This window comes from Aedes aegypti, chromosome 2 (genome assembly GCF_002204515.2).
Source record: "Aedes aegypti strain LVP_AGWG chromosome 2, AaegL5.0 Primary Assembly, whole genome shotgun sequence".
In the NCBI taxonomy this organism is placed as follows: Eukaryota; Metazoa; Arthropoda; class Insecta; order Diptera; family Culicidae; genus Aedes; species Aedes aegypti.
In genome coordinates this window covers 427,861,647-427,883,416 of record NC_035108.1, presented here as the reverse complement: position 1 = coordinate 427,883,416, position 21,770 = coordinate 427,861,647, and the positions used below count along the sequence as shown (strand labels likewise).

Genomic DNA, 21,770 nt, shown 5'->3' with positions numbered 1-21,770 from the left:
AAGTTAGTAACCAAATGCTGTTTTTCCATACAAAATGACCAAGTTTGGGGTGCTGTATCTCAGCTTCTGGTAGTCCGAATTGGCTGAAATTTGGATGACGAACTACAAATAACTTGAAATTTTACATGTAAGAGAATTATCGCATTGCAGTCATTTTACATAGAGTTTCAGAGGGTTGTTCAAAGACAAAAGTAAGTAACCGAGAGACTTTTTCATTTAATTCGAAAGCGGTTAGTCTTGGAATGTTTGTGTGTTCTGCAAATTTGTGTGACTTCTGGAATTGAACAACTTTGTGGAACAGACCAACAACCCACAACTTACCGTTTTAGAATTAAATTACAAAGTCTCTCGGTTACTTACTTTTGTCTTTGAACAATCCTCTGAAACTCTATGTAAAATGACTGTAGTGTAATAATTCCCTTACATGCAAAACTTCAAGTTATTTGTAGTTTTTCATCCAAATTTCAGCCAATTCGGACTACCAGAAGCTGAGATACAACACTTCAAACTTGGGCATTTTGTATGGAAAACAGCATTTGGTTACTAACTTATGTCACTGACTGTACCTAGAAATGTATGTCACTTCCAGGAAACTTTAAGCCTTATTTGGACAACAAACATCTATTAACTAAATGCGGCTCCATTTGTAACTATAAATTCACGGAGTTTGTCGACCACAACCAGCTGTCGCACTGAACTACATGAAAGCCACAAACGTGATATGTCGACCGCAAATGTCCCTGCCAAGGCCCAAATGCCCTTCAATTTTAACTAATCTTTGACAGGTAGGATTTAATTATGTAAATAATTGCATTTACTAGCCACGTCACGTCACCGAGATAAATTTTCTGCGCCAGTTGTCCCGGTCGTGGTCAGTTTCCCGATGCTGGCATGCAGATGAGTTGATCCGATAGCTGGTAGATCCAGTAGCCTATTTAGTCCATACGCAATGGATAACAAGATTACCCACAGTGATTATGGACTCCGATATGTATCTCGTGGCTTGGGCATTTCGGTCGGTTAAGTGATACATCGACGATCGATTCCTATGTGCTGTCGTAATGCCACCAATAATGTAATTGGGGGGATGTTTAATCTTTATTGAATTGGAATGGCGGCTTCCCACTCGACGAGGAGGCACGTTCATGGCTGTTGAAATAGTAATCCCACGTAGTTTAACAATGTTGACCAATTCCGCGCGAACTTTGCTCGCAGAATGCCAATTAAAAGCGAGGGATAAATATAATTAATTAATTATAAATGTTTCACAGTGCTGGCTCCACCGTTTGCTGCTTTCAACAAAATAATGAGCTAACGTTAGAGAGAGACCAAATTAAAGCGCCATTTCAGCAGCTGGTTACTATACTTTCTGCACCGGATATAAAATTTTATGTTTTGCATAATTTTGTGGCACCCGGTTTGTTTGCCTGCATGAGTCAGTTTTTTTTAATTTCTCTCATTTGGAGGTACAATGCACTTCAGTGTAATTATGAGGAAGGTGTGCTGCACAGTCATTCAAAAACAGATTCTATTATAAATGCAAGCTTATGAAGCAAAATTTCTACTATTGTGAGCTTGAATAATTGAATAACAATGTTGATGGCCAAATAGGAATGAAGGCATTAAGTACTTTCGTAAAAAGCAATAATTTTTGTTTATTACATTTTACTGTTATTGAAACAAACATTAAAAGGATTCGGCAAACTTTTGTTAATGTCATGCAATGAAATGCTTATGAACAACTGTTTTTATCTTGATTATAGAATAATCATTCCCTCAGTTTGAATACACCGTAATTCTGAGTAACGTTGATCAGATGCCTTGATATTTTTTTAAAGTCTCTTTCAAGAATGCAAAGGTCGCAAATCTTATATGTTCAAAATAAGCACTGATATGAAAAGCTCCTGACAATATGGTGTATTTTGTTCTTTAAAGGTTTAAAACATGGACGAAGCTGTAATTAAAAAGAATAAATCTTATACCGAAGCAGGCATTGCAGAATTCGTTCTTATTTGATTTTGAGACACGATCAAAGTAAGCGAAGAATAACATCGCATCTGTATCGGTCCAAGATCGGCAATGTTTCGCAATTTGTAAAAAGTTTGATAAAAAACATCAGCGAAGGAGATGCTCAAAGAGAGAGCGATGATAATACCCTTTTTTCATGCATATCCACCATTGGGTGTTTTACTGTACTGGCATGATAAACAATCTCAGAAAATCTGATAACAATAGTGTACTACAGCCTGTTCGGATGGGTTTTATCATGCACAGTTATCCCCCGATATAATCAGAGCTGTAGCAGTAGACGATAAATAGACTTTCATAAGTGAGTGATACTTTCCGTCTTTTCTGAGTTCAATCCTTGTATGTCATTTTGCTGACAAGGGAGGGTCACGATGGTGTTACACGGGGTTTTCAACCGGACTATTTTTGTTAGATTCTTCATGTCGAAATATGAAAAACCCCAAAGCCTTTCGGGCGATAGGCCAGTGGTGTAGCCAGGAGGATTTCTAAAAGGGGCAATTTTGTACGAATATAATATTATTGAGCTAATTGAAAATTTGACAAACATATTTTTCAGTATTTATTGTGATAGTAGAGATCAGAATTGACATTAATGTATGTTTAAGATGTATTTTTTCCATACCATAGGCGCAATCGAGATGGGTTTCTTCTTGGTATACAATTCTAATAAAACCCTATTTGTTTTGGTGCCCATATTCCATGCTAGTTACGCCTATGGCATAGAAATACATTATAAACATAGCTTAATGTCAATTCTGTTCATTACTACCACAATAAAAACAGAGAAAAATCTTTTTGTCAAATTTTCAATAGACTCAAAAATATTATATTCGTACAAAATTGACCCTTACAGAGCCCCTCTTGGCTACACCACTGGTCGATCACCCGAAAGGCTTTGGGGTTTTTCATATTTCGACATGAAGAATCTAACAAAAATAATCCGGTTGAAAACCCCGTTTAACACCATCGTGACCTTCCCTTGTGAGAGCTTTACTATTCCTATTGATATAAAATCTTATAAGATCGATTAATTTAAAAAAAGGTTTAACATCTAGGTCAAACAACGTAGAATTTATGATGCATCATACTTTTATTTTTAACAAAATTGAGTACAAAAACCATGGTGGTCACCTCGTCGCTAAAAGTAATGGTGATGTGTGATCGTTTTTACAAGTTAAAATAAAAAGTTTAGTAATAATTCTTCGAAGGCTCAAAAAACTCGTTCCATTATGGTATAATTGTAAATTTTTAATGGCCATTGAGCAAATGTTCCCCAACAACAACAGCAATAAAAAATGCATTTCTCTTTCGCCTTCCACATATGCCAGAACGACAGCGTTTACATTGTATGCATTTCCTGAAATACAATTTATGCATCGGAAAGAAACCATCGGGATCATTTCACTACATGAAATTTAATAACTAACTGCGATTCATAACACGAAACGTCTGTTTCCGTTCTCAGCGGCACTTGTGTAGTTTTAATTAAAGGCCCCCAGCCGGAGATTGCTAGCTACCCCTAGTGAGCTGAACTGTGCAACAAAAACATGAATCCATAAAGTTGGTAGATCTACACAGCAGCACCCAGCCAGTCAACTACCGACACCAACGCCAGAGTGTGTACTTATTCCAAAATGTTTGCATCGGCTTCAAGCTTTCAATTTAGTCCAACCAACCAACAAAGCATTCGCCGTTCTGAGCTTCCGGGTTACCACATTGTATTCTTACTAATAAAAGCTACACAGTCATCAGCGGTGATTGGGAAAGCGGGTACCGGATGCACCCTTGAAGCAAGATACAATTTTTTTTAATTCTTTGTTAGTATTATTCCAAACATTACGTTTATTTCTTATATCTAGGTGTTCTGTGTTAGCCAACACTATCATCATAATGTGATAAAACGAAATAAGGCATTTATTAACAATTTGTTAACAATATATTACTTTTCATTAGCCGTAGCAGATCAGAATTTTTACGGGTGAGTTAATTTCATCTGTTTATGAAAGAGAAAACAAAAAAACCTTAAATTATAATGATAATGATATAATGACAAAACTGACGATATCTCAAAAGAGTTGAAAACTTCTAGGCCTTGTTCATACATACCCTTTACATACAATAAAACAAAACTGTAAAAACGAAAAAAAAAGTAAATTTCAGTGAAATTCAAATAACTGAAAATTTATAAATGGGTAAAATTGATATAATTTACATTTTTGCCCCAGCTTATGGTAGTATATGAAAAACTAATACCGACAGTGTTCGCCAAAAAAAATCTTAAGCATGAAGTTTGTTCAAGAAATACTATCAAAGATCGATGAAAAAGTTTTGAGTTCTAGAAACAAACACTTTTTCCAAATAAATGATTTTATAAATGTCCTTTATAAAATTTTTAATTTACTGTTTGATAATACATAAAATAAATATAATTTCTAACATAGTTCATATTTTATTTTTTTACGTATTAATTCTGCCTACTACAAAACACTAGATTGCCAAATCATACTGTGGGATTTCGTTTTTGGGATGCTCCTTTTCTGGCAGTCCCGATTTTGAAAACAAAATATATTAATTTTTGGCTACGTTTTCCAATACGATTAATAAATGTATCTAACGTGATTTGAATTTAATTGAACCTCTGGTACAGCGGTTTTCGGATCGTGCACCGTGGAGTACTTGGTGCTGTAGATTTGACCCAAAAATTTCTAAATGACAGGTATTCCTCCATGGATGAATACTTTTAGGAATTTTTCTATTATTTCTTCAAGCAACACCACTTATACACTTTCGACAGATTTCTTCGAAAATATTCCGGGAAATCTTTTCAAAATAAATTTTTACTGTGCTACTGTGACAGAATTTCAATGTCTTCAAAAAGCCTTCCAGGGAATCCTGCAGGAATTCTACCAAGTATTCTAAATTTTTCAACAGGGATCTTTTTATTATTTTTTGCAGAAAACACATAGAAATATCTTCAGGAGTATAGTTATCAAATTTCTACAGGACTTTATTTACTGATTTTTCAATGCATTTTTTCAGAAACTCCTAGAAATATTTAAATACAGTGCTGTTCTGAATAATAGCAGCGCATGTCGATTTTCATACAAAATGCTCAACTTTGACATGCTGTAGTTTTGTTCCCTTTCAAGCAATCGAGTTGAAATTTTCTCCACAGAACTACAAATATGCCCAATTTTGTAAACACAAAATTTCAAAATTTTCTAAGCCCCTGCCGGAAAGTGAGATACTAGGTGAAATTGTTCGAAAAAATAGCAGTTTTAAAAATTTGAATTTCGGCTTCACATTTTAGTTTTAAATTGTATATCACTTACCATTGGAACAATCTCCTCCTACTTATCAAACCTACACCTAAACCAAACATGTTTAAAATATTTGTAGAAGAAAAATTTTAAAATGAAAAACTGCTATTTTTTCGAAAAATTTCACCTAGTGTCCCACTTTTCGGCAGGGACTCAGAAAAAACTGAAATTTTGTAGTTATAAAATTGATCATATTTGTAGTTCTGTGGAGAAAATTTCAGCTCGATTGCTTGGAAGGGAACAAAACTACAGCATGTCAAAGTTGAGCATTTTGTATTAAAAACGACATGCGCTGCTATTATTCAGAACAGCACTGTATACCAAAATTTTTTAACCAATAATGCTAAAAAAATATTCAGAATTATTTTAACTAATTATCAAATTTCTTATGAGATCCCTTCTAGATTCCCTTCCAAAATACTCCAGTATTTGTTTTTAGATGAAACCCCATAGATTATTATAAAAAGCACTCCCAAGCTTGCTCTGTTTATAAACTGTGATTCTCCCCCGAAATATTCTATAGCAGTTTTGCCACACGCTCTGTGTGAACTAGCAGATCTGATTCTATCACAGATATTTCTAATAAAGATCATTTATGAGATTATTGATTTTACATGATATATACTTATCAATTGTACAGATAGAGTATTCAAAGGATAAAAGGAGGCTTGCAGGAAGGGGAACAGCGGGGCTAGGACCCTCTCAGAATTATCCCTCTCCTCAGAATTTGGATGATAATGAATATAAAAACTGAAAAAAAAAATTAACGTGAAGAAATATCTTCTTAATTTATTTAGACGATTCTTATTATTATCAAAAACATCTTCAGTAGTTTCATTTGCTTATTTTGTAAAATAATTTATTATGTTTGAAAATCTTAAGAACTTACAAAAAATAATTGACTAATTTCGAAGAGATTTGTAACAATATTTTAAAACCTACCCTTCGATATTCCTTGAAGAATTTTAGGTGCAACCAATTTCCTCTAGGAATATCGTAAAGTGCTCTCTGAACTTTTGATACAAATCTCTTGGAAATAATAAAGGAAGGTAGAAATGTTAGTTCAAGGTCTACTTGAGAAGATACAGGGAACCCTAACTACTTCCTTAGACATAACGGGATTGGGAGTATGTGTTTGTAGGGTAGGAGGTATGTAAGAATCAGTGTATTATTGGAAACAATAGTAATAATAAATAAACAATTTATTTTGAATTCATCTGAATACTTCAGAAAAAGGACTTGCAAACATCAATTATGCACGTTTCTTCAAGATAAAAAAAACACAGCAGAAAAATAGCTTGCCCAAATAAAGACGCGTAACACTATTGATCCTGCTTCTCTTGCCCAACCCCGCAGGAGCAAGTGATACTACTGAAGAATAATAGGGTCCTAAAGTCCTGTCCCAATTTTAATGCCAAACGCTTAAGTTTAGGCCATAAGCACATGTTTACTCAATGTTTTAATGTTTTTCATTTGTTTAAGTACAAAAAACATTTTTTTATGTTTTTATAGATTTTGTCACACCCCTTGGTTTAAACTCAAATTTTAGGTGTATTTAGTTTTCCGTGTCCCTTCCGGAATGTCAGATAGGAACAACTCCAGTGTTAAAACTAAAATCCCTGTGGTATTTTTGTCGACTCAGCGAACGTCAAACAAATGGATTTATGGATCCAATTTTTAAATTAAAGTTTTTATATGATATATCCGTTATTTGAGCGGGAAAAATTTCTAAAGTAGTTGTAGTAACATGCTCTTTCGTGTTATCAAGTGAAAACAAGATTTCATTAAACATTTTAGGACCCTATTCACTACTTTTGTGATTTAGTTCAAATTTTTCCCTTGTAATTCCTCCAAAAAATCATTAATTCTGTCAAACCTTATTCTGAGATATTTCGATGAAAGTTTTACTAGAAATTCATCAGTGAATTCCTTTGATAATTTCCAAAAAAAAAATACAATTTGTTCGTGATGTTCATCGAAAGTCCTTGAAAAATTCCAGATCGTATCACATATTGCGTCAGAAATACTTCATTGATTTTTTATGGCAATAATGCTTCAAATCCACAGATTTTACAGGAGTTATCCACAAAAGATGTTTTGAAAGAGACATTTCATTGCTTCAGAAGAAACTTGTTGAAAACACCCTTGCATTTATTTAAATAACTGGAAAGGGGGTAGGGATTTATTAAGATACTAGTGACTAGTGGTCCCGGCAAACTTCGTCATGCCTCGAAAAAAATGAGACACACAAAAATGATCACCGAAAATTCATCGTGAATCTGATTCATCTAAAATTTTCAGGGATTCAATAACTATATATAAGCTATGTTTGGCATGATTTTGTTTATTGAATTTTCTCTCCCGAACTGAATGCTCTCGATAAATCTGCCCGTTTATGGTGCCGGTTGTAACGAACGGCTTGCTGTACCGTCCGCACTCGCCAATCTCCTGCCACAACAGGTACTTTTTCGCGAATTGGTCCATCTCTCTCTTCCGGAACTCCATGTAGGACGTACCGACAAAAAAACTCGTGGCCGGGAATTTATTTGGTGTCCGCATTAAAGTCACGTCGTCCATGACGAAACAGCCTGGCTTGACCAGCCACTCACGTTACAGCTTCCGCGCACGCAATTTGGCCACCGTGTTTTGCTTGTCAGTCCGGTTTGGCGCCTTCCTGACCTTAAAAACACGTAACCCAGCCCGCTTCATGGTCTGCTAGACGAATAACTTCGACGAATTGCCTTTTTGGCAACTTCTCGGGTTATTCTTAAAGTACTGCCTTGTATTCCGCGCCATCTTTGGGTATTCCGTTTTCGGTTTTTTACCGCTTCCAGCGCACCGCTCGATGGCCTTCGTGTCCATCTTTACAATGCGGGACACGGTGGAATGGTGAATTACAAGCCTTTTGCTGATCCATCTATGCGACTGACCAGGATTATCGATCACCGCGCCCAAGGTTTGCTAGCGTAGCTCTTCTTGTTTCGAATGCAACATGAAAACTACTTGACAGATCGCGATTTGGCACACATAAACATTATACTCTAAACTAATATTACCCAAAATTTCATTGGTTTTTACCCACGCAATAAAAAAGCTGCACCCAAAACTAAGTGTCTCATTGTTACCGACTCCAATCTTTATTATCGCATTAAACATTTACAGTTCTACCACAATACTTAAGAGTTGTCCTTACAACAATTTTTGTTTGTAATTTCTTTAAGTAAGAAACACGTATTTTATACATCAATCTATTCGCCATTGTGAGCATGAGCATGAGCATAGATGACCGTACAATTCAAAGTTGCTAATCCGTGATTGACCAGAACAATCGAAGTTGCACAGGGAATTAATGAATGGGGCTTGGGATTAGCTTACCATTCTTCAATGTGCACAAATCTAGAGCTCAAATATTGAAAGTCAATAACGGCGCCGGCCACGTCCTTACGGTCATTGGAGAAGGGAAGCACTATTATCTCCAAAATTAAATTTATGAAAACTTTGTAGCACATCAAAATTGTCTAAAATCAAAACTAGTCTTTGTTAATAACACTTTTACCCAAATTTTTCCTTCATAAATACTCAATCGATTCCGAATCTTTTAATATGTTTTTGAAGCAAATTTAGTTGGTTTTGACTTAGTTATTCAACGAAAACTACCCAAGAACATGATTTTTTATTGAAAAAATCAAACTTCTCTGGATTATTTGAGTTTTTTTTGCCGGAATATGCATTTTTTCTATAAAACTTAAATTTATAAAGCATCTTGCTGATTTTGAGGTTCCTCTTTTAATGTGATTTGAATTCAGTAGAGCACACGAATTTTTGGTTTTGAGAACTTTTGAAAAATAAGCCGCACCTAATGCAGAGGTAATCTGCAAAGTTGCAATGGAAAGGATATTGGGTTAGTGAGACAAGGTAAAGATCTGGGAGTCACCAATAATTGGTGATGCGATCCATGATATAATTACGCCTAATCGGAATCGCGAAATAATTCGATTATCGCATTGTACGCTGAAAAAGTGTTCATCACTGGCCCATGCAGGAGCAAGCGACGCGATAAATAAATTAAACACTACTAACTTCTACTATCCGCGGTGCTTTTTCGTTTCAGCACCTTAAGTCCAATGGCCTACTAGGTTACCGCCAACATGAATTTCGGCCAAGGTATGGTACCGGGACTTACCTAACGAATCTCGGAAGTATACTTGACGACGCAATGAAGGCGCAGAAACACGTAGAAATCGTTTCGCTCGACCTTGCCAAGGCATATCATCCTAGTAGAATTGGGAGTTTCCGGTAACCTGTTGAATTTTAATAAGAATTTTCTCACAAACAGAACCATCGAGGTCCTGATAGAAAATCACCGATGAAAGGTCACGAGGTAGGAGACCGGAGTGCCTCAAGGCTCTGTGATTTCGAGGCACACTTTTTTTTAAAAGCCATTAGTGCGTTTTTTTTTCTGGTGTTACCGAAAAAGGTATATATATTAGTATACGTGGACGACATATTGCTACTAGTCAGTGGCAAGCATCCCCGTGCAATCCGCCGGAAGATGCAAGCGGCAGTGAATTCCGTCACCAAATAAGCTGGCAACACGGGCTTTGACACCCCCCACCAAAAACACCGATCACGGCCAACAATAGACGGTCGCCTTGAAGAAGACCCTTAAGGTGCTGGGAGTGACGCTTGATTGAAAACAGACTAGACTGCTACCTTCTGCTGCTTGGTACTGAACAGAAAATTCAATTGGCTCGAGGTCCTGTCAAGGAATACGAAATTACCACATCCCCTACCATTACGACCCATACTACTACCTTGAACTCGATACGGAACATGCCATCATTCGACAACACCGCAACATAAACTCTGTGAATTATACAATGTAACTTCCTCTCCTTCTCGTTCCCTTCAAAGGAAAATCTGTTGCTGAACTTCTGAAAAATTTGAGGAAATAATCCTTGCTTGGTGATCTTTTAGAATTAATTGTACTATTTCAGAAAATCCCAAATAAATGATTAATGAGCAACCGAATGATATTTAAAACTATCAATTGAAGTTTATATGAAACGAGTGCGTAGAGGACGTTCTTGGAAAAATGTTAAGAAGAATTTCTAAACTCTCTGGCGGAATTCTTCAAGAAATTATTGTAAGCAATTTATTGTAAGAAAGCCTAAAGAAACTTGAAACATAAGATACTACTAATCCCGGGAATGATATGAGTATCCCAGAAAGAACTCAGTGAAAATTGGTGCAGAAGTTCTTGGATAAAGCACTGAAGAAGTACGGAAACAATTCATGAAAAAATCTCCTAGGGAATACTCATAGGAATCTCTTAAAAGCACTTGGTTGAATACTTGAAAAGTGCGAGGGATAATTACAAGAGATATTTCTCGTGTGTTCTTTGGAAGATTTTTTTTAACGAATTTTTTTACTTGAATAGAATGAATATTTTTCGTAGTAAAAAAAGAAACTCACAAATATCAATAAAGTGCAGCGATATGAGGCAAAGTCACAAACAAATAAAATCAATCAAAATATATGCAGACTAAGAAATTTGTGAACGTCTCCCTTTCTTGGCTCTCTCCAAAAAAATCCTAGCCAAGCCAATAATTACGGGTATATACAATCACATTTTATTTCGTTACGGGTTCTGATTTTTGCACGCTGCCGTTTTTGACAAATGAAACTTTCGATTTTGTTATTAAAACCAAAATCCCATTGTATTTGAAAAATTGCGTTTTGGGTAAACCTTATTTTGGCATTTCGGTTTCTATTGAGGCTTTACTGACCCTTTGATAAATTATTCGAAATGAGGATTATTTTCAATTGTTCATTTAACACCCATTTCTCCTACCTACTAAAGCGAATTGGAGAGCAAGCTGTCGAGGGGTGGCTTCGTGCTCCGTGCACGATATGCTGTTCCATGTGCGCTGCACTGACTACACAATAGATGCTAATGAATACTTGCATGTTCTAAGTTCGTGGAATCGACTTTTGTTGTTGCACGAACAATCAATTCATATCAAATTATGTTCCGTCTACAGTCTACACCGTACCAACATGTTTAATTAGATTTCAGTTTTTAAAACGTCAGTTCAAAACTAACAAAAGCTCTTCCTTTGTTCTCTCTGTTTGCAGCTCATCCTGGAAATCAACAGCGAAGTGGCGCTGTTTAGGGATCTTCTAATACACGTCGGACAGGCGCGAGACTGTCCGGAGCTGCGAGAAAAGATACGGAAACTTCGACGATCCTGCGTGGAAGCATGCAAACACACCGCCGCCCTAATACTTCCACAGATCCGACAGTAAGTATCCTGTTGACCGTACAATTAAATTGGAGAAATCCTTCCATCGGCATTGGCCAACGTTAATAGCATACATTCTTAACCCCCTTGCAGACAATATTAAGTTTTTATGAGATTATCAGCTGATTTTCTTCAGTCTCAAGCTTCAGACTAAAGAAGGGTGTGGTTATGGAAATGTTTTAGTTAACATAAATAACCCACCTATATGGTTTTACTTCGTATATCTTACACAGTGTATTCTGTGCTTCTTCGCTTTTGGCTACTTTTTAAAGATACCGATCTGTTTTTTTTTTCTCTGCATGTATTTTCGTACTGAGATTGCAAAAAGCCTAATCCTTCATCATAAGAGAATAGCGACGATCAATCTTTGTTGTTTTAGAAATCCCCGATCAACGAACTGAGAACGAACTCAATATTGAATTGGTTACGGCCGAATTTCAAAAATATCGTCAAATTAAAATTCAGGTGACTTTGATAATAATTTCTTCGGCATTGGTCAACATTAAAGCTCACATTCTTAACCCCAACGATAATGCTTCTACCATTTTTGCCTACCTTGCTCGTTTCTGAAGTAATTAAAAGCAAATAGCTCACCTGGCAAAACTAGAATTGTGAAAACTTCCTACGAAAAAGCCAACAAACCCGGCACATACACACACTTTTCACACATCACATGCCAACATCTAACAAATCCACATTATACCTTCCCAGCATGTGACGGAGGAGAAACCCTTTTCTCGTCTGCCTCCACCGAACCCCATTCAATATTTAACTAGGTTTTTCGCCACAGTGCACCCACAACAGGGCGAGCACAGAACATCCCTGGGAAGTCACTTTAAAATGAGGCCAAGCCACGCGTGCCATAAGAAAGCCGACAGAACTTTATTCCGGTGCACCCACAAGCGCGCGAGAGAGAAGAAACTTAACGCAAAGCTGGCTTCGTGCCGAGTGTTGTAATTTACCCAAGTTTGGCGCTCGTGGGGTGCATTGGTGAAGTCAGCTAGGTACCCAGTTCGAGGAAAGACGGTTTGAGTTCTGCATGACGATGATGATGAAGGCAGTCCTGATATTCAAAGTTGAGCTAGGTGAATGAATTGGTAGTAAATCCACAATGATTGATTATATCCATACGTTACATTGTTTGTTCGTGAAGCGTAGATGTGAATGACATCGCAATGTGCACGAGACGAATGAATTGCTATTGTTGAAGGAATGAGGAGTTATGCTGAGGGGTAAATGAGAACTACATTAATTTTCTTAATTTTTCCTGGATATTTATGGGAGGTTCAGGTGTCTGATCAATGGATACCGTTCCATCCATCTTCAGTCTTATTGAAATTCTATACACTTCACCATCCACTCGAGTTGTTTCAAAAATCTTCACTATAATTTTTGTTCATTCATAATTGGTTTTAGTGTGTGTTCTTGGAAATATAAACTCGAAAACAACGTTTTCATCCGGTAGTAGCCAGTTCATAATCAGTGGAAGGATTGAGATTCATGTTCTACAATATGAGAATTACAACACTAACGTTACTGATAATGTCAGACAGATTTTCGAATGTTAGAGAAATTGCTGAAGAAATTTTGGACCAAAAATCATTGTTATTATTTATGATAATAATATGTGCAGTTTGAGGAGAAAATTTGCTTGAATATCCTGAATCGATGATGTGCTTTAATCAGTTATAAGGTGAATGCTGTGGAAAATGATAATAATTCAAGCAACAGATCTATTGTGACTTCGGTGATGGACAACACTAGATCCTGAAGATCAATGCATTATCCCTACATTCCCTAAATCATACCTGAGAAAATACGTGTTCTAGTCATTAAGGATTTCATTAAAGATTCATAACTTGTACTGGTTCCTCTCAAATTCTGAAAATAACTTATATTCCGAACAGAAGTATCCATACAAATTTTAAAATGTTTTAGTGGAAAAATAACCACAAGGGGGATGGGGGTCTAGACTAGAGATGGGCAAAAAGAATCGGAGCCGTTCAAAAGATCCGGATAACTCAAAAGAACGAGTGATCCAAGGCTCTCTTTTGGCGAGAGACGGTTCATCTGTTCAGCTCGGATCAGACAAAAAATGACCCGGAAAAAGAACGAACTGATTCTTTTCCCCACTTTCCTTCGATCGTTTTTCCACTTTATTATAACGTTTGACACGTGCCTTGCTTTGCACGCCACGGCACACAAGCAAACACATTTTGCTGCAGCTTCGCACTCTCAGCATACACACCATAAAGTGACCACAGTTTGCTTCTTCCTTTTTGTTCAGGTAGAGGCAGTGTTGATAGACTCGCACTCAAATGTCAATCAATACGTTCTCCCGAGAGAGCAAACTCATTAGAGATCTGCTTCGCAAATCTCACGCTTGAGATTTTGATGCAAAATCAACTCAATCAACTCAAACCGTAAAAAATGATTCAGTCGCAAAACCCGGCCAAAACTCGTGAAACCCGAATATTGTTGTTTACGTTAGAAAGGATTACTATAATTTTACCAGACTAACAAGAAATTATTGCCGTGTGTGAGTAGACTGTGGAAATACGAGACAATGAGTCAAAAAGGTGAGCCAATTCATCCGTGATTTTTTTACTGCTGAGTTGCGTGATTGACAACTCACGCATGAAAAATCTCAAGCGTGAGTTGTGAGAAATTGAGTTTTTCACAACACTGGGTAGAGGAAATCGACCGAATTATCAAGAGTGTCAATGGAAGAATGAGAGAGCGAAAGATACGAAAGGTACGACGCATGTCGCACAACAGGGAGTGAACCGCTCTTGTTTCCTTTCGCTCGGTTCAATTCGATCTTCTTTTCCTTTGCGAGCAGCTGAGTCATTGAGCTGTTCAAAAGATCCGGTTCACTAAAATGAGCCGTTTCGCCCATCTCTAGTCTAGACCACGCGGTAAATGGACAGTTTCAAAATATTGATCATCATGTGAAGAAATGTGAGTGTTTTTCCTGAAAAAAAAAACGATACAAAATGCCAACTGGTTGGAATTACGTTTGAAATTTAGGACAGAATGGTAGATTTTTTTTAGAAAACTGTTTAGCTCTATTGTGGGTTACCAGAAATTTCTAATAATATATCTATTGCAAAACTATCACAACAAGAAATCTTATCGGCACTAAAAAACTTGGACGCGTCAAAGGGAGCAGGACCGGATGGCATTGCACCCGTGTTCTTCAAACATCTCTCAGAAGAACTTACCATTCCCTTAGAACGCCTTTTCAACATGTCTCTAAATAATGGAAAATTCCCAGAAGCGTGGAAATCCTCGTATTTGGTGCCTGTTTTCAAATCAGGTACAAAATCTGACATACGGAACTATCGCGGAATTGCCATTATCTCCTGTATCCCCAAACTCTTCGAATCTCTCGTGAACGACAAAATTTTCCAGCAAGTAAAAAACGAAATTACTTGTAGGCAGCATGGCTTTTTTAAAGGCCGCTCAACATCTTCCAATCTGCTAGAATTTGTATCTTTCATTCTCAACGCAATGGACAATGGCAAGCACGTAGAAGCCCTCTACACTGACTTCAGTAAGGCATTTGACCGAATCGACATACCATTATTAATCTTAAAATTGCAGAAAATAGGAATGGAGCCAGGACTCTTGAGTTGGATCCAGTCATATCTATCACATAGGAAACAAATTGTGCGCTTTCAAAATAAATTATCAGCACCCATTTCTGTAACCTCTGGAGTAAATCAAGGTTCTCATTTAGGCCCACTTCTTTTTATTTTGTATGTAAACGACATTTCCTTTTTACTTAGAAAAATAAAATTTCTTATATATGCAGACGACATGAAGCTCTTCATGGAAGTAAGTAATTCTAGCGAAGCAGAAGAATTCCAGAATGACATTAACTCAATATTAAAAAATGTAATTCAATAGCATTCAGTCGAAAATATGTCACACCTCCAATCGAAGTATTTTTAGGAAATCAAGTAGTGCAGAAGTGTAAAATTATAAGGGATTTGGGCGTAATCCTGGACTCTAAACTCACTTTTGTAGAACATTATAATTCCATAATAAACAAAGCAAACAGCATGCTTGGCTTCATTAAGAGGTTCAGTAACAATTTTCAAGACCCATATACTATTAAACTATTGTATATTACATATGTAAGACCAATTCTGGAATATTGTCACCTAGTATGGAACCCGTACCATGTCGTACACGAAGAACGCATAGAATCAGTACAGAAGCAATTCCTTTTATACGCCCTTCGGAAATTGAATTGGACTGTACTGCCACTTCCGTCGTATGAAGCACGCTGCATGCTCATCAACTTGGAAACACTTAAGCAACGCCGGGAGTTCGCAATGATTCTCTTTATAAACAACATTATTTCAAACCGTGTAGACTCAGCTGCACTTCTTTCTCAACTTAACTTCTACACACCCTCTCGGCATTTAAGAACAAGAAAATTATTTTCAGAAAAATCATGCAGGACGCATTATGCTCAAAACGGACCAATAAACCGTATGATGCGTCAGTATAATGTACATTACGAATTCATTGGCATTACTATGTCCAAAGAGCAGCTTAAAACACGACTAAAAAACAATAGAAGTAATCCATAGCATGTAAGAAAGTATTGTAATTATTGTGTGTAGTCTACCTATGCTTGACGAAATAAATAAATAAACTAGGTAAGAATCTTGAACGAATTACAGTTTTAATTGATTATAATAAAATTGACTTCAATCTGTTCAATCTTCTGGCCACGTCCTAGAAACAACTAGAATATGTGACGTACTTAAGAGCGTTGCAGAGACCTCTCCTTTTTCTTATATCACATGACATCATCGAATGTGATAGACATATATGTTAAGTTCTTTGTTATACGGGATGCACCTAGGAATAAACTCAAGGATATTTGAGCAATGGTAAGAATGTCGACCCGATCATATTTTGGACATTCACCCTCATTTTTGTTTATGGTGGATCCAACTTTCGATCGAATCCTATTCGTTCGAATCCATCATCTCACTTGATTTTGCGTAAACAGGGATACATAACGGTTATCGATCCAAAGCTCATTTGAACGTAAACAAGAATAGGGAAGATTATCTTTTATCTCTCAAACTCGATAGCATTATACAGAGTATAGCAATCGGCTATTGATTAGGTCCTGGTCCAAGAGGTAGGGGACAAAATTTTGGAAACTCCATAATATAAGTTTGCATCGAGGAAGATAGAAGAGTTGACAATTCGAGAAACTTTTGATACTGGACGTTCCCACATACACTTTTATGATTTTGATGAACTTATTTAATATTAGTGTTACTTAACAAAAATCTAGAATTTTTGTTGCCAGCCTGTTCGTGATCTAACGCAAAGCTAAAAGGCGAAGGTGGCACTGTTCTAGAATGGCGTTTGGTGCAATCCCAGTCGAAGATGGTAGTGATATATTTAAAAGGAAAATCCCCACAATCAATTCACTGATTGGTTTTAAAAGCACGGAAAACCGTAAATATTAATTGGAGTTTGCAAAACTTTCGCAACAGAAAGCCACATGTGGCAAAGATGCAAAAAAAATTTACTTGGCAAAAATTCACTCAGTTGATAACAACGGAAGTGTTTATAAGACCACTAAGCTGAGAAGAAGGCTCTTTCTCAGTTGGGGTGTAATGTCATAAGAAAGAAGAAGGATTAAGATAAAGAGAAGAAAATGAAGAAGAAGTCCTAACCAACAAAATTAAAACAATTAATGATTTATCACAGAATCATTTTGATTGATTGGAGTTTACAATCAACTTTCATTACGAACCTATACGAATGAACAATCTAAATGCTCCTCAAGGCTCCTAAACATCAATACTGTGTATTTATATGATGAAAATGAGTATTATACTGACGAAACTGCAATTTAATTTTCAAATTTGTTAAATATTTTGTCTAAGAAAATTATTCCGTTTTTGTCACGGTTCCGTTTTTGTCAACCGAAAATTGCCAATCGTGTTGATAAAAACGGAACATACCTGTATAGGCTGGTTAAGGAATAACAAAATTCCATATTACTAAATTTTGGTCTCCTCATTTTAAAAATGTTATCATAATTCTTAAATTACTTCTTACTTTTGAAATAAAGAAATGTATTTCAATGTATGAGGTTGAGTATTAACCCAGTCAACATTTTGGTTGGCATAACTTTTGTTATACATCATTATATAAAAATCAATTCAATCGTATTTAATGTATGAAAATGCTCTATATATACCAATGTGGAGGCTATATACGCGCTTGGCATGACTTTTTCAGACTTTCTGTAGTCAGCAAAACGATGCCACAAAAGGCAGTGCGTCGGGAAAGCCCGAGAAACGTCATTTTTTTCCATCTCGGTTTCTGCCGGGCAGTGCGTCGAGAACGCCCGAGTCATCGTCAGTTTTTTTTTTTTTGGGTTGCGTTTTCTTTTGAGTGCATGGAGAAGTGCTTCTTGAGTGCTTTCATATGGCCGAGCAAACGAGTGAAGCTGAAAGTGGATTGTGGCTGCTCAATAAGGGATGAAAGATCAATTGGTGAGCTCGTTTCATGCTTTTATTTTTTTACAAGTCGGTAAAATATGTATGACCACACATTTAATCGTTACTGTACGATTAACTCAGTTTGAAACGCGATTCTGTGCTAACTTTCTGTTCACCACACCGCACGACGGGGACACAATTCTCAACTGCAGGTAAGTACAACGTTTCTTTTTTTTTTTTTTTCTTACAGGTACACCAGGGTTCACTCTAGTGGGTGGTAAACTGTTCGCTTTCATTTGGTGATGATGATAGTTGTTGACGGTGTCGAGTTGTCGTCGTAAAAAGAGACCGAACACGATTCTTCTTCGGCTTTTATAATGGATCGCTCCACCATAAACATGGTTGACCGGATAGAGCGAGATGGTCGAAAAACGCAAGTTTCTGCAGGGATCCATTATCGATGAACGATGATGGTTGATACTATCGGTGCTCATCAAGCCACCCATACACGTCGCGTAGATCCTCTTCGCGTATGCGAACAGTTACATATAATATTATTTTTCAACTAACTATGAATGGTACGTCACTGTAAGTGTCGGCATAAACTTTTATTCATGACTTTTTTGTTTTATATATTTTTTAATATTATTTCATTTCATTTTCAAAAATAAAATAACTTTGAATGGTACGGTCTGTTTGTCTGTGCTAGAAGTGTAGACTTGCAAAACGTTTATTTTATTCAAAACACTTTGAATGGTTTGCCACTGTAAGTGTCGACATAAGAATATTCAGCCAATCGATTTTTTTTTTCAATTTGAGTAAAATATTGTAACACATGCTTTCGTCCTAACAGCTGTAGGAATGTTGCTTTCAGCTATTTGTTCAACAAACTTTGAATGGTTCGTCACTTTAAAAAAAGACATTATTTTCTCATATTGGGAAATTTTTCATGTCAATTGAAAATATTATGTTCCTAAACAAAAATATTCGTTTCTTCTTCTTTCTGGCGTGACGTCCCAACTGGGACAAAGCCTGCTTCTCAGATTAGTGTTCTTATGAGCACTTCCACAGTTATTAACTGAGAGCTTTCTTCGCCGATTGACCATTTTTGCATGTGTATATCGTGTGGCAGGTACGAAGACACTCTATGCCCTGGGAATCGAGAAAATTTCCTTTACGAAAAGATCCTCGACCAGCGGGATACGAACCCACGACCCTCAGCATGGTCATGCTGAATAGCTGCGCGTTTACCGCTACGGCTATCTGGGCCCGTTTCGTTTATCATGGTCTAATCGCTTATCAAAGTTAACCCTGTAACCCAACGATCCTCCCCATTAACAACCATCCCTCCCAGTAACCTTTGTGGAGATGCAGAGGAAAACACGGTCTCCAAATTGCAAAGGTTACACACTAACATTCCTTCCCTCAATCCCACCTGACTGCAAGGACGTGGCCGGCGCCGTTATTGACCCTGTATAAATAGAGGCACTGAATTATGCACAGTGAAGAAGATTATGGCCAATCCCAGCCGAACTTCTAGTTGATTCTTTGTGTATATTCACTGACTTCGGTCAATCACGGAATAGCAACCATTGATATGTGTAGTCAGTCTAAGCTAAGCAAAGCTAAGCTCAGCAAAACGGTGCCACAACATTTGGATGAAAATTAAAAAAGTTTCCAGCGATATTCGACCACAGGACCTATGCATTCATAATTGGACACCTTACCACTGCACCACCAAGGTGGAAGTGCCAACATGAATGCATATTTTATGTATAGCATAACTTGATTTGTTATTCTTTGAAACCCATTGTCAGAAGATATCTAGCTTGGGTGGCAACTTTTGCTAAAAATATGCGATTTCATTTTATGCTGCTCTGGATTGATACACGATCTGCTATACGATTCTATGTCACACTATTTACGACATGTTCCGTTGTCAACATAGGTTGTCGTTAATGAATCGTAGTGGGGAGTTACAAGTTGTGTTGACGTTCAGTACGTTTAATTTGGCATATTGTGCGATTCTGTTTTTGGATGTGTGACTATGTGATTTTGGACGCACATTGTTATACGATAAGCGACTCACTGGGAATTTGAAATGTTGCCAAATATGCAAAAATTTCTTGAACATCATATCGTTATTTGGATATATAATTCAATTATTTGCCAAAAAGATTAAACTCCCAATAAATTGCGCTTATATTGAGCTATTCGGAAATCCAATACGCATGGTTATTAAATGAAATAAATACATTACGCGTGGTAAAAATGGTTAAGTTATGGGTAAAATTATGAAAAAAAAAATCCACGTGCTTGGATGGGATTTGAACCCAGGACGCTTGTATGCTAGACGAGCGCTTTACAAACTAAGCTACCGAGCCACTTGGTGACCCAATAACTCAGTTGGTTACAAGTTTACAATTCAAATTCCCACAGACCACGCAGACCTTTTTCATAACCCACATCCATCCATTTGATGTTACTACACACGCGCGCAGAGCGAGTACGATTTGTTTAGTGTTGGAACTGTTTGCCTATCATATCTACATCGCTTCCACAACAACTGTATTGTGGAAGAGTAGAGATGCGGGAAGGTTATCAACGTTTCGTTCTCACAAAACAGCAAAACATCATCCACGTTCCAATTGTGGTGCTATATCTCCCCCCATTAACGTAATGATTTTGTATTGAAATAATGACATTTAATGTAAATTGTAGTGGATGTAATGGAAAAAAGAGCTGCTGGCTGGTTTTCAGCTATATTTATTTTTATTAAAGTATTTTTTGCATGTCTGCACTTTAAACTTTTAAACCACTTAAGTTAAATCTGTATTGAAACATAAAATAAAGGATGATCTGGCAACACTGTTTTCTTTTTTTAAATTTGTATGTTTTTTTAAACTCTTAATCATCCAATAATACTTCAACTTTGTATTGAGCAATGAAATTCAAGATTGCTCAAAATTTTATAGATTAAATTTGTACATTTCAACTCAGAACATGTTTTCCCATTGGCTCAAAACACTTTGTGCAGTTTAGTGTTTCCAACTTTAAAATATCTGATGAACATGATAGAGTCGCAATTTTTGAATAATACGACGAAAATCTATATTAAGTTCAAAAATTTAAAACAGTATGTTTGGTGACACTATATTCAACAGAAGCATTTTTCTAGACTCCTTAAACAATATGTAGGGTATGCACTCCTTCAAAAGTTTAACATGTTTTTAGTTATTGAACATCTGACCAAAAATTTGGTTGAAATCGGCAATGGTCGTTTATACGTTAGTGCTTTTCTGGAATGACGCATATCTAGGAATTATTAAAAATTTTATAAAGAATGTCCTAGAAAAACTCCATGGTAAATAACTCAAACAAATCTCTAGATATGTATATTAAGATAAATTTTACCTTCAAAGCAAAAAAAAATGTTAAAACGTCCCTGTTGAAATTATATTAAAACAAAAATTCTGAAGGCGAATTCCGTATCAAATTGGTCAGCCACAGAACTCGACCATCTTCGATTTGCAGTAAATTTTGCACATGTTTTGGTATGCTAGAGAGGTTTTTTTTTTCAAAAGATAAATTGGTCATTTTGACTTATTTTAACATTTGAAAATGTCCTA

General features: G+C 36.5%; 1 protein-coding gene across 1 annotated transcript in view; it reads left to right on the top strand.

Annotated features, from left to right (window-relative positions):
• Positions 1–21,770, top strand: part of LOC5573892 — a 237,745-nt gene that overhangs the window by 158,310 nt on the left and 57,665 nt on the right. Inside the window, exon 4 of the mRNA XM_021847638.1 lies at positions 11,487–11,653. Coding sequence (XP_021703330.1) covers positions 11,487–11,653 — 167 coding nt within the window. The remainder of the gene's footprint in view (positions 1–11,486; positions 11,654–21,770) is intronic.